Source organism: Danio aesculapii, chromosome 15 (assembly GCF_903798145.1).
Source record: "Danio aesculapii chromosome 15, fDanAes4.1, whole genome shotgun sequence".
Taxonomy (NCBI): domain Eukaryota; kingdom Metazoa; phylum Chordata; class Actinopteri; order Cypriniformes; family Danionidae; genus Danio; species Danio aesculapii.
Genome location: NC_079449.1, coordinates 6,700,708 through 6,714,004, shown reverse-complemented (window position 1 = coordinate 6,714,004; position 13,297 = coordinate 6,700,708). Strand labels below are relative to the sequence as shown.

Here is a 13,297-nt window from a genome sequence, read left to right as displayed (position 1 = left end):
TAAGTAAAAACACCATGCGTTCACATATGCGACATGCATGTTAAGATCCCAGCGCAAAAACAAAACTGAAATCAACTTGACCGCATGCCTTAGATAAACACAAGGACAAGAGCGCGTCGGCGACAATAGCCTAGTGGTTAAGTGCACTGACAAATAGCACCATGGTGATCACGGCAACCCGAGTTTAATTCCCGGCTCGAGGACCTTTGCCGACTCCTCCCCTCGCTCTGCTCCCAATACTTTCCTGTCTGTAACCTCCACTATCCTGTTCAAATTAAAAGTGAAAAACCCCTAAAAAATTATATTTAAATAATAAATAAAAGAGCGCATGACCTGAGCATGTCTGAGAATTCGCTCAAGTCACAAGAAATGAAAGCTCAGGCGGCCCGAGCGTACATGACACCACACACTCAATACAAAGACCCAGACAAAAACAGGAGACATGAGTAAACTCAACCCGAGCACTACATTCAAGACTGGACAGGACTACTACCCTGACACAAATAAAGTTAAAAGATTAAAGTTAACTTTAAAAGAAAGTCACTTTTATTTCTATATCCCTAAATATAGAGTATATTGTGTTAAAAGTAGTTTAAATGAATGAACGAATATAATTGAAAGTCCACATCGAACATTTAAAGATGCCCAGGGCTACATTTTTGAGAACGGAGAAATATGTAAACAGGTTTTTCTGAAATACATTACACGTTTTATCATATGTGGTATTTCTCGTAAATCCACCAGAGGCCGCTGTGTACATTTCTGCGTATCTCACCATCCTTCTCGTGAGTGTCCGTAAGAGAAGCTGGTCATCTTGTTGTAGCACATAATATAATAGCTTCATATCTACTGACACCCCTCTTAAATAAACACAACCGATGGTGTTTTCAAAAGCAAACTACAAGAGAAAAGCAACCACAGCCCTGTGCTTTTACCACAGTTTCACACAGATTTTTTGTTTGTTTCGTTTTATATGGTTTCTGGAATCCTTCGCCAGACTCGAACCACAGCCCACTCTGTTCTGCCTCCCAAGGCCGACAGTATATATGGTGAGCAAAATGCAGCCATGGGGCACTTATTTCTCGGTTCTCAAAAATGTAGCCCTGGGCACATATTCCTTATGAGTCTATCTCAAACATTTATGTTAGATCATCAACAAGGAAACAATTAACAATTACACCGTTTAATCACTGATGAATAAAACTCATCATAAATCACCTTGAACAATATTTAAAAGCTTTCATTGGGTGCTGCATGAGTTAGTCCACTCTCAGGATTTAGGGTTTAGTGCTAGTTCTACTAGGAAGACCTAATGACACGTCACTCATTACAATCAGTTTCAACCAATAGCCACAGCACACAAAGAATACATAAGCAGCCCGTTCATTCATTTGCAGATGTTGATCCAGACATTCAATACTTTTGCCAAATAAATGTATTTCAATATGCTATTTATCTCCCTGCTCTTTCTAGTAGAAATAAGCTGAAGGAAACTGAGTCATCATTAAAGTCACTCACACTGATGGTCCTGTAAATTTGATCTTTCCTCTGATAGGAAAATGTATCAAGCTGCTGCATGCAAACAGTTGTACATGAAAATGAGATATTTAAATCTTACAGATAAGCCTCTTCATTATTTGCTTCATGTATCAAAGGCATTTTCAATAATTTAGCTTTCAAATGAGCTGAAAGAGTTTTGATCTTTATATACAAGTGAATTCCAAAAGCATTATTAATATTTACAGCACATTACACAAGCATTTTACTGTAGTGACTTTCTGTTTCTCTCATACTTTGTAAATGTTGTTATTTATTAAACTTTATTTTCAGACACTAGATCCATTAGCAATAGAAGGCAAGCAAAGCAATATAAGCCACACAATATACATTAAAAACACAGTTAACTTAATTTATTTGCCTGTGTGACAAAAAAAGACAGTAAAATGTCTTGTTCTTTTTTCTTTCTTTTTTTTTGACATCTAAAAACAACAACAACAAAAAAACAGTGACAAAATTTGTGTTTAGAATATATAAAACTAAAATAAACATACGCTTGCAGTTTGTCATTTCCACCTAAGTGAAGATTATTGATAAACTAATTTCGAGAGGATCACGTGCTTATAATTGCTTGCGGCTGGTCTCGCATTATCCAATGTATGATTCACCAATCAGACGATTCCTAAGCCACTATAAATACCCTAAGTTCCATTTTATAGCCATCTTTGTTTTGAAGAATCCCCTTTCACCCCTACTCCTCCTCTTTTCCTAGATGGGTGGCACAGTGGCCCAGTGGTTAGCACTGTTGCCTCACAGCAAGAACGTCACTGGTTCTAGTCCTTGGCAAGCCAGCCGATGTTTCTGTGCGGAGTTTACACGTTCTCCCCGTGTTCACGTGGGTTTCCCATGGTTTCCTCCCACCGTCCAAAAACATGCAACTTAAGTTTATTGACTAATCCAAATCGGCACCATAGACATGCTAGTAAGTAGTTATCTCTTAAGAGCAATCACTATCTGTTCATTAACTACTACAGCAGGGGAGTTCTCGAGATCTACCTGAGCTCAAACTCCCATCTCACCTTGCAAACTGGAGGTAGCCCCAGAGCTCAGGGCTCTCTCCCGGGACAGCATGCCAAACACGCTTTATAATCAATCATCAGCTAAGTGTGAACTCTTGAAATGGATCAACTATTTTTTTCACGTCACCTTAATCTTATCAAATCTCAACCAATCAAATGCTCTCTAGTATCTGACATGCCCCGCCCCTTTCAAGAGGGTGTTTTGGAGCACATTAGATTATAGAATGCACTAATGGTCACCCAATTAACCCAATTATTTATTTAAAATCACTATTTGATCTCGCTCAGGTGGTTCCAAAACCACGAAAAGCATTAATAGTGGCTCTTTAAAAGATGAACATGTTTCTCGTGTCCGCATAAGCTCTGGGTCACAGCAGCAGTCCAGCACCCACTGTGACTGTCTTCTTTCACCTCGCCAGCTGCATGAGCTTATTTTTAATGGGATGTAAACAAACAAATATATGAAAACCAATACATTTATAAGTTTGTGGCGGATTTGTAAAGGAAAATCAGCTTTTAATGGATGTTTAAATGTTTTTGATGCATTAACACCGTTTTGACCAGCAGGTGTTCAATGATTTCAATAAACTAGTTTTGTCAAGCTTTGAAAACTGTTCATTTACTGATTTTTTTTACAGTGTACAGTATATGCATACAGTAAAATTCATGTTACGCACACTGTAACATGGACTTTATACTGTAGTACACTTTGGGCTTTCATATTCCCACAAATGAAATCCATACATAAGTTTGCCACAAAGTCCAAACACAAAGTAGCAAGCATAAGTACTTTATTTGTTTAAACAAGAAGCAAGTACATTTTTTAAAATGCATTGTAATCTAAGCTGACTATATTTCATAATAAAAGATAATAGGTTTTAATACTAAATTGCATGTGCATGAATAGATGTTTTCTTAAGGCAGACAGCGGGAGTCAATGGCAGTGTTTCCTTCCCCTTTACAAGCATAACACACATTCTCACTCACACAGCGGTACAGAGGAACAATAGCCGCGATCTTCTTGAATTCACTCTGAAGATCTTTTCCAGTGTCAAACTTCCAGAAATTCTTGAAAGCAAAAGCTTTAATCCCACCGTGTTCCTTCCACTTCTTCAGGCCTTCAAGAATATTGTGGTCATTCTTTGGATTCAGACATGTGTCCACACATGGGGACTCAAACGTGTAGAAAACCGAGCAGCCGTCTTTTCTTTTATTCAGAAGTTTGGTCATTGGAGAGTTGCCGGCAGGATTGAGCAGGAGAGACTCTGAATGCATGTTGTATTGCTTCTTTTTACTGATCACAACTTTCTTAGTTCCTGCGGCGATGAGCTCTGCACCCTGGTAAAGTGCATTTGTTTCATCAGTTATAGCGTTTTTCACGTTTGCTGGTATCTCTTGAGTCAGAAAGTTGTTCTGGGCTGGAACGAAGTTTGGTTGACACTGTTGCATTGGTACATTGATGGCTGTAGCGTACTGACGGGCATGTCCATCTGCATCCACTCTCTTATAGCTGCAAAACAGTAAAAGAGATCATGTAGGTCGTAGTGTTGTCATGATACTGAAATTTGAATACCAATCAGTTCAGTAATTTTTTAAATGTCCATTTCCTGCTAACATTTGAGCATGTTCTGTAAACAGTGGTGAAGAGTGATGAACTGATGACCTTCACGGCCAATCACAGTCATTTCTGTTGAGCATGTGAACGCAAGGGCTGTTTCTCAATTCCAAGAATGCATAGAACGGACTTGTGTCCTTGTGGAGAGTGGTCTTGTCAAGGATGAACGAACTCGGGAGATCATGGGAACACAGAACGGATCCTGTGAGAAATGAGATGTGTTCTTCTTGATGGTCACATGACCTTCACCTATTTTTGATGGAAATTTATTTAAACATTACAGCATTCATACAATCATATATTGTTTTTCCCCTTTTCAATGTATATCAAATAAACAAAAGCCTTACAAATATACTTTGCACAATACAAATAAAAAATATTTTAATACAAATTTTAGCAAACAAACACTGTTAATGTGCTTATGCCTTTATTAAGATTTTCATGTGAATGTTTACTTTCACCATCTCATTTAGGGAAACTCCTGAGATAAATAAGTTACAGTATATCTCTGAACTTTAATAACAAACAGGTTTAAATTGCTGTGCTTTTCATCTGCTTTATTCAGCTGCAATGACTTCTGGGACTTCTCTAGCGAGTTTTAAGCTCAAGTCTGCATTCATGCATCCTCCATATCAAGAACACATCCGGGTACTTTCACGCGTCATCTGTTCTTGTGGTCTTGAGTTTTGGAACTGAATTTTGACGGTTGATGATGACGTTACACGAGAACACGAGGACGCAAGAACACTCAAGAACGCATGTTGAGAAACCGCCAATGGCCAATTAGTGGTGTGTAACAGCATTCAAACGTTAGCAGGAAATTGGCTTTTTTTTTCAATATCGTGATAACATTAATAAACATTAATAGGTGGACAGAGTACTGAAAAATGTAGCATTGCATACCAAAGAGAAAAAATTGAGTGCAAGTAACAAAATCCTTTAGTTGAATCAAATGAACTTTTCTAGTCATCTCAACTTATATCAATCAAACTGACTAAAAATAAGAAGTTAAACTTTGCATAACTTAAAAAATCTAGTTTAAAGTATTATACTATGAAAAGTATACTGGTGAAATTATTTCACCTTATACCCTGCAGATTAAAAATGTAGCTTACCTCAGTGAAATTTTCTTAAATTAAGTGCAAGTTATATTATGCACCATTCGTGGATTATAAATTTAAAATGTGAGATTAATTTATTGTAAGAAAAAAATCTAGCTGTATTGATCTGTTAACGTTTAGATTATTTGACCTTTGAACCCTGACTAACAAGCTACAAGTGTCCAGCAGGTGGTGCCACAAAAACCAAGCGCATGCGGCACTGACAGAATACATGTAATGTGTGCATGTGTTTGAAAACGTAACATTCTGTAGTGCATTTACAGTAGTTATTACTAAACGCCATTTTGTGGTTTCAGTCATCATCCAGTACAGATCATGCATCTTCTTGGGCTCTTTTAATGCTTGCAGGCTGTACATGTTTGCTGCTTTCATAAATAAAATGCGATTTTTCTATGCTCATTTTGATTGGATGGAAAATATGGGACTGATTATTCTATTTAGCCAGTCACTGTAGATAAGGAAAATAGTGACTGCAGGTTGAAGGAAAATAGTGCAGTAATAATACAGCAGTAAAAATATATCAAGTAAAAGTAAAATTACACATATTAAAGTACAATTCCTGTGAAAAACTGCTCAATTTGTTACTTAACACCACTGATTAAGACACAATCCTGTTGACCATTTCAATGCTTCCTCTTAGTTGCTTAACTTCCTAACTGCTAACTTTCAGGGTTTCATTTTTAATGGATACTGTAGAAAAACTTACTTCTGTTCGAAGAAGTTAATAATCCGAGCAAGAGTTGTGATGTCCACAGATTCAACACTTTCTGTCCGGTCAGCAAGCAGAAAGAGCAGCAGGAGTCCGTTCAGAAACAAAGCAAACCTCTAACGTCAAAACACACACAGAAAAGCTGAATAAATACATTGGTAAGATGTACACAGTTTATCTTAATGGAAGAAATTATCAAAACCTATCCAATGACTCTCACCAAAACCACATTAATAATAATTGTTAGTAAATCTTGAATGTGACCGACCATGTTTGTTGTTTCAAATCTGCAAGTCCAGAATAATGCTGTGCGATCTCCACTGAAAAGGGGTGATATGAGTGAGAAGGAAGTGGTTTTGGTTTAAGTCGAGTCTGGACCAGCCCTCTTCTTTAAAAAAAAAGAGAAGAAAAAATAGAAAAGTGGTGTGATCTCACTTCTAGTCCTGCATCATGTGTGAAAATAAAAGGCAGATGCTCCAACTAACATTCTGAAGACAGCTCAAAATGTTTTTAACAGTTTGTAGAGTGAGTGTTGCACTAAAATCATAAAACAATATCATTTTTGTAATTCTCTCTGTGTGTGATTCATATAAAATAACCAGAGTCAAAATCAGGAAGAGCTTTATTTCCAGGTATGTTCAGGCATACGAGGAATTTGTTTTCATGACAGAGCTTCTACAGTGCAACAGAATGACAGAGACAGGAGAAAAAACATAATAAATATATTTTAAAATAGAAGTAAGTAGTGAATGCAAGTATACAAACTGACAAGTGTAAGTACAGTTATTAATATATACAACGTTATATGTGCAGCTGTTATGTGCAAATTGGCAGGTAAATTATGTTGTTAAATAAATAAGTGTATATGTGTACAAAAATGTAGTGATGTTTGTTTCACAGTTTCTATCATAAAGTGTTCATGAGATGGATTGCCTGAGGGAAGAAACTGTTTCTGTGTCAATCCTGCTCTTTTATGGAAATTAAACATGGCTTTATGGGGTCATTAGGTCTATATTAAAAGTGTATTAATCATGATGATTGGTGGATTGATTATCATTTGCATAACCACAGTTTTACTACAAATACTATGCTTAAATGTCTTTAGTGTAGCCAAATCATGGTTAATTTGTTTAATTTGTATCATGGTTAAACCATAATTATCTTTTACTCATAATCATCACCTTTGCTGCGTTTAATATCCAAATCCAATCTAGACGGCCTCTGAAAACAGCATTTGGCTGCCATTTTAGGTGCAAATGTACATCTTTGACCAACTTTTTCCACTTTCAATGTCATTTCTAACAATAAATGGGAAACTAAATAATAAATGTATTGTTTTGATTAGCCTTGTAAAACTAGCCTTGTAAAACTAGCCAGTCATATACTTATTTTATTTTTGTGTGTATTTGAAATATGAATACATTCATTAAAAAAATTAACTGTAATTAATAAATAAACTGTAAACAACAAATAAACAAAATTAAAATCATTATTTATTGGCCCCGCGAGCATCTTCAATGTATCCGCTAGGGGGCGGAATACGTTACTCGCTAATTTTCTAAAGTGAAGGCTTTAAAAAAGGCGTTTTTCAAGCGGTTATCAATCGGTGTAACATTAACAAAACGTATCACACCATAAATAACAAAAATAGCACGGGATGATGTATACATTTACCGGTAATTCTGGTGAAACCAGACCTATCAAAATCGGCTAATCCATCCTTTGTCAGCGATGCTAATGTTTTCAGTAGCCTGTTGACTCTACTTCAGGTAAACACAGCTTCCAAAACATTACACACGACTGTATCACTGTATTTATTAGAAGTATTCTTTTAAGCACACTGACATACGAGGTAAATAACCTATAAACATTGTACTAGCAGTGTTGTATATAAAAGCAGGCCATATTCTCAAATTACACCGTCATGATGCCACTTGTTTGTGTCTAATATGTAGTTATAAAGGACATACTTGTTCTAATCATACGGTTGTAAGCTTTGATATTTTAATATAGGCTAGATGTGTGCAAATATTTTGTGGTTTTCTCACTTCTGTCCTTCCTCTTTTTGCCTAGGCTATATACGTTCTTATACTTTAACTTTGAACTTTTAATGATATTTGAGATTTAATGTCACTTTTAATGACATGTGAGAGGAACTTGCTACTCGAAGAAGACTATATTCTTTATCTGCTTTGCTTTTTTGTATAACTATTATGATCTTTAGCAGTTTTGTAGCATTTTAGGTTGCTTCTGGCTATAGTCAACACTTTAGATTTCTGTGATAACTGGCTCAATTAAAAAAAAAACACTTAAAATTAGCATTATTTTAAGACTGAATATTATTATTTTATTTAATATTAACTTGAGGAATCTTGTTGAATTGTAGTTGTAAATGTCCTCTAGTAGGGGGCGGCATTGTAATAGAGATACATCTGAACTGATAGTAAATACCTCGTAGATCTCAAGTAAACAAAAAAATACACGTATGGGTTACACTTTAGTTAAACTATCAGTTCTCAGTATTATCTTGTGGCTTTTTATCTGCCTATATTAAGCCGTTTATTTGTACTTATAAAGTCTACATATTTTGAATTATTTTACCCAATACAGAACCCCCACTACTATACATTAATAACCATTAATAATCAGCAAATAAAGATGTTACTGAGCTAAAATTCATGGTTAATGGTTCGTTAGTAGTGAGAACTGTACCTTAAAATAAAACGTGACCCATAATAAATGCACAAATATTGAGAGGAAAGCATGATCTATTTCCATCAGTGTATGTTCAGAACAGTTTATATAGCCTTTGTTTTGTGTTAAATACTCCAGAGCCAGTGCAGCTTAGCTTCGGATCTATTTTTATTTACAGTGAAGAAATTAGTGAGCTACACAGTCTTATGTTTGAAACATTAGATAATTTATATTCACATGTTTAGCTGTGATATGAAGGCATTTTCTCACAACATGACCCTTGCACATGTGATAGTGGTGTGTGAATGAATGAATGTGTCATATGACTTAAAAAAGTTTCACCAAACTGATGCAGAGAAAAAAAAGAAGTACTGTATACATGTTACATATTATTATTATTATTATTATTATTATTATTATTATTATTATTATTATTATTATTGACCCTCGAGCACAAAACCCTGTTGCACAGGTATATTTTTGGCAATAAAATGATTGATTTTCGTTTTATGCCTGAAATCATTCGAATATTAAGTAAAGCTCAGGCACTGAAAAAATGGTTCATTGGATTTACAAAAAATTTATTGAGACAAACAATTTATATGGGCTGAATTTAAGCAAACAAATAAAGTTGAACATTACCAAATGTAATTTGTTTGTTTAAATTCAGCCCATTTAAATTGTTTGCAACCACAATTTTTTCAATGTTTCATGAAGATGTTTTGTAGATTTCCTACTATAAATAGGTAAAAATCTTAATTTTTAATTAGTAATATCCATTGCTGAGAGCTTAATTTGTTCAACTTTAAAGTCAATTTTCTCTTAATTCATTTCTTGTGAATGCTCAGATTTTAGATATTTAAATAGTAGTATCTCAGCCAAATGTTAAAAAAAATAGAGGGTTTCACACACTTTATTCATGTTGTCACAACAGAAATGAAATCGATTATCTTCATATTTCTTAATACCAATTTAAGTTGATTGAACATAAAACAATTATGTTGTCCCAAAAATCTCAAGAATTGTGTTGTTTTAGCTCATTTAAAAAAGTGGTTTGAATAAGCAGCAATTAAAGTCATTTATGGAGTGTATTTCATATAATGTATGCCTAAATTTCCAAAAAATGCCAGATATGGCAGCTCTTGTGCTCTATATTCACATTTCATGCCCTGTAAAAAAGCTGGGATCTACACAATTCCTTCATGTTGTCCCAACACAAATCGATTAGGTTAACTTAATCGTTTTTACAAATTTAAGTTAATTGAGCATAAAATATTAGGTGGCACGGTGGTTCAGTGGTTAGCATTGTTGCCTCACAGCAAGGTCGAGTCCCAGCTGGGTCAGTTGGCATTTCTGTGTGGAGTTTGCATGTTCTCCCCGTGTTCGGGTGCTTCGGTTTCCCCTACAGTCCAAACACATGCGCTATAGGTGAATTGAACAAACTAAAATGTCCGTAGTGTATGAGTGTGTATGGATGGAATAGTTGGTGGTTCATTCCGCTGTGGTCACCTCTGAAAAAGAGACTTAAGGCTGATTTATACTTCTGTGTCAAGCGTATGCTCTGGCGCAGCATTTGCGCGGACACATAGCCCTCGCCGTGGCTGATGCCACCTCTCAAAAAATTTAACTACACATCGCAACGACGCATAGCGCAAGCTCTGTGATTCGTCGGCTTGGTAGCTGTGACCAGTGTGGGTGGGACCCTAGAGCCACACAAACCTGTTGGAGCGAGTGTTTACAAGTGTCAAGTGAAGGAGCTTCAGGTGGAAACTTGTTTTGTGTTTACCTTATGATTAATGTTGTTGCATGTCCGCCGGTTCCCACCTCAGAATGAGCGAGTTTTAGCTACGTGTTCGTTCAGAAATAATAACTAAACACCAGCAAAGAAACTCAACACAGAGGAATATAAAGACATACTGCCTGCTAGCGTTTCGAAAGTGTTATTGCAGAGCAACACAAACAGCATACAGAAGTATAAATACACGACTATGCCAAAGGCAGGCGCCGTGGGTCACGTCGATCACATGACGCAGAAGTATAAACCAGCCTTGAACCGAAGGAAAATGATTGAATGAACATATAATATTTAAGTTGTCCCAAAAAACTTAAGAATTATGTTGTTTCAACTCATTTTAAATAAGTAGTTTGAACAAGCAGCGAAAGTCATTTTGAGTGCGCTCATTTTTATAAAAAAAAGCACCTACTAGAAGCGTTTCTCGTTGACGACAGCGTAATCGAGTCAAGACGCACATGAAAAACAGATCAGACTGTAGTTTTATTTTCATCCGTGTCTGTCTGTGATGAACATCTGCCAGACCTGTGAACTCTGACCCTTTGTGACCCCCTCAGATGATGGAGCAGGGTGAAGGAAAGGACTCTGTTTGAAGGCTGGCGTTTACAGGGAAGACTGACGGTAAGAAGAAGCTTCAGAGAGAGCAACAGAAAGAGAAAGGCAGGAGTTTGATGTAAAATAGCATCTGTGTGTGCCTGTCCGCTGTTCTTGAGGTGTTTGGAGGAGGTTTTCGGGGTTAAGTGTTTAATCAGATGAGGAAGAACAGAGATGTGGATCACGCTGGAACGTGTGAAGCATTAGCTGTGACCACAGATTTATTTTAGTATATTGATGTTTTGTATGTAAGTGAAGTACGTTAATGTAAACATTTGCATTGAATGTGCTTTTTATATAAAATAACTTTAGTAATCTAATTTATTGTAGGCCAAATTAAAATCCATATTAATATTTAAGTCCCGGATGGGTCAGTTGGCATTTCTGTGTGGAGTTTGCATGTTCTCCCTGTTGTTGGCGTGGGTTTCCTCCGGGTGCTCCGTTTTCCCCACATGAGCTGTAGGTGAATTGGATAAAATAAATTGGCCGTAGTGTGTTTTAATGAGTGTGTATGGATGTTTACCAGTGCTGGGTTGCAGCTGGAAGGGCATCCGCTGTGTAAAACATATGTTGGATAAGTTGGTGGTTCATTCCACAGTGGTGACCCCTGATGAATAAATGGACTAAGTAGAATTAATTAACCTCATGAATCAAACTTGCAATTTACATCATCTTGCAAATTCTGCCAAACTTGAAACTCGAAAGCACCCATACACACATAAGCAAGGTTTATTGAACATTTTAATTAGTCAAAACATCTGAAGGATACAAAAACAAGACTCACATACACATACAAAATAAATAAATACAAAAAACATTCAGAGTTTTGAAGAAAAACTTCCTTGCAGATGTGTATTTTGGTAAGATTACATAACATTATAAAGTTTTTTTAGGAGTATTTTGAGGACGGGCAGATTTATATTGCAATCCTAATTTCAGATCATATCAAATCTGAAAAAAACTAATGTAATTAAATGTAAAAATAAAAAACACACACCTTTTTAATAGCCCAATAGCAGTTTAGAGCTAAAGAAAAATGAGAGACCACTTGAAAATTCTCTCATGATTAACGCGATATTGATTACTTAATCAGTGGTATATGTTGTAAATATGAAAATGAGCATGTTTGAACAACATATTTTATTATTATGTCATGAAACAAGTTCTCCGAATAAAATTTTAATTTTAAATTTGGAAGAAATGTTGTCAGTAGTTTACAGAATAAAATAAACATCATATTTTGATCAACATTTAATTCAAGAAAAATTAACCATAATTGACTCTATTCTTCAATGTGGAAGTGCGCTCGTTTATGCGGTTGTTTTAGAACTTCCGATTCAGTTTCCTATAGGAGAAATGACTACACTCTCAGAAATAAAGGCTCGCGAGCTGTCACTGGGGTGGTACCTTTTCAAAAGGTACACATTTGTACTTGAAGGGTCCATATTGGTACCTTAAACGTATATATTAGTATCTAAAAAAATTTTGGGGTAACACTTTTGTACTTTTTAGGTACTAATATGTACCCTTGAGGTATTGATATGGACCAATAAGGTACAAATTTGTACCTTTCGAAAAGGTACCACCCCAGTGACAGATCGCGTACCTTTATTTCTGAGAGTGTAGGAATAACAAACGACAGATAAAATATTTAATACTTCCTCTACAAACAAGTGTGTTCATGACTAGACATAAAAAAGGAGAATAATATAAGAAGAAAACATCAGTTTGCAACATCAAGCAGCAGAACGAGCTGTTTTTAATGTCTAAAAATGAATGGAAGTGAATGAGACCGGAAGTCTCGAGCCAAAATGATTCAGATGGCTGCGCCCGCTCGTACGCAAAGAATAGGGTCAATATATTTTTAAGAATTTTGTTTCAAGTGCTCTCTTCATTTTCTTTCATAACTGTATGTTGTTGAAATTACTTCTGAAATGTAAAATTAACAGATTTTGTAGGTAAAGAAGTTCCCAAATATTATAGAATTTTCTATAAAAATAGAAACCATAACTCATATATCAGGGAATGCATGAGAAAAAGTTCATTTTCACTATGAAATATGCACTGTAAAAATAGCCGCTAAGTAACAGGTTCTGTATTTTATGATTTATTTATTTTTTCTGTTTATTTATGGTTGTGTAGTGCATGAGACATTTATCTCTGCTCTGTCCACTTTTGATGTTAAAATTTTAACCG

At 35.6% G+C, this 13,297-nt stretch overlaps 1 protein-coding gene across 1 annotated transcript; it reads right to left on the bottom strand.

Moving 5' to 3' along the window:
• Positions 1–3,352: 3,352 nt before the first annotated feature.
• On the bottom strand, positions 3,353–6,369 carry LOC130241958 (uncharacterized). The gene is made up of 3 exons (XM_056473964.1): positions 6,290–6,369; positions 6,019–6,137; positions 3,353–4,086 (listed from the first exon to the last, which is right to left on the bottom strand). Exons 1-3 carry the CDS (start codon positions 6,290–6,292, stop codon positions 3,492–3,494), a joined length of 717 nt encoding a protein of 238 aa, XP_056329939.1. The 5' UTR covers positions 6,293–6,369; the 3' UTR covers positions 3,353–3,491.
• Positions 6,370–13,297: the final 6,928 nt, after the last annotated feature.

Coding starts and splice junctions, on each gene's coding strand:
- LOC130241958 (XM_056473964.1), bottom strand. Junction 4,087..6,018: donor ATTAACTTCTTCGAACAGAA/GTAAGTTTTTCT, acceptor ACTGTTTTGCAG/CTATAAGAGAGTGGATGCAG.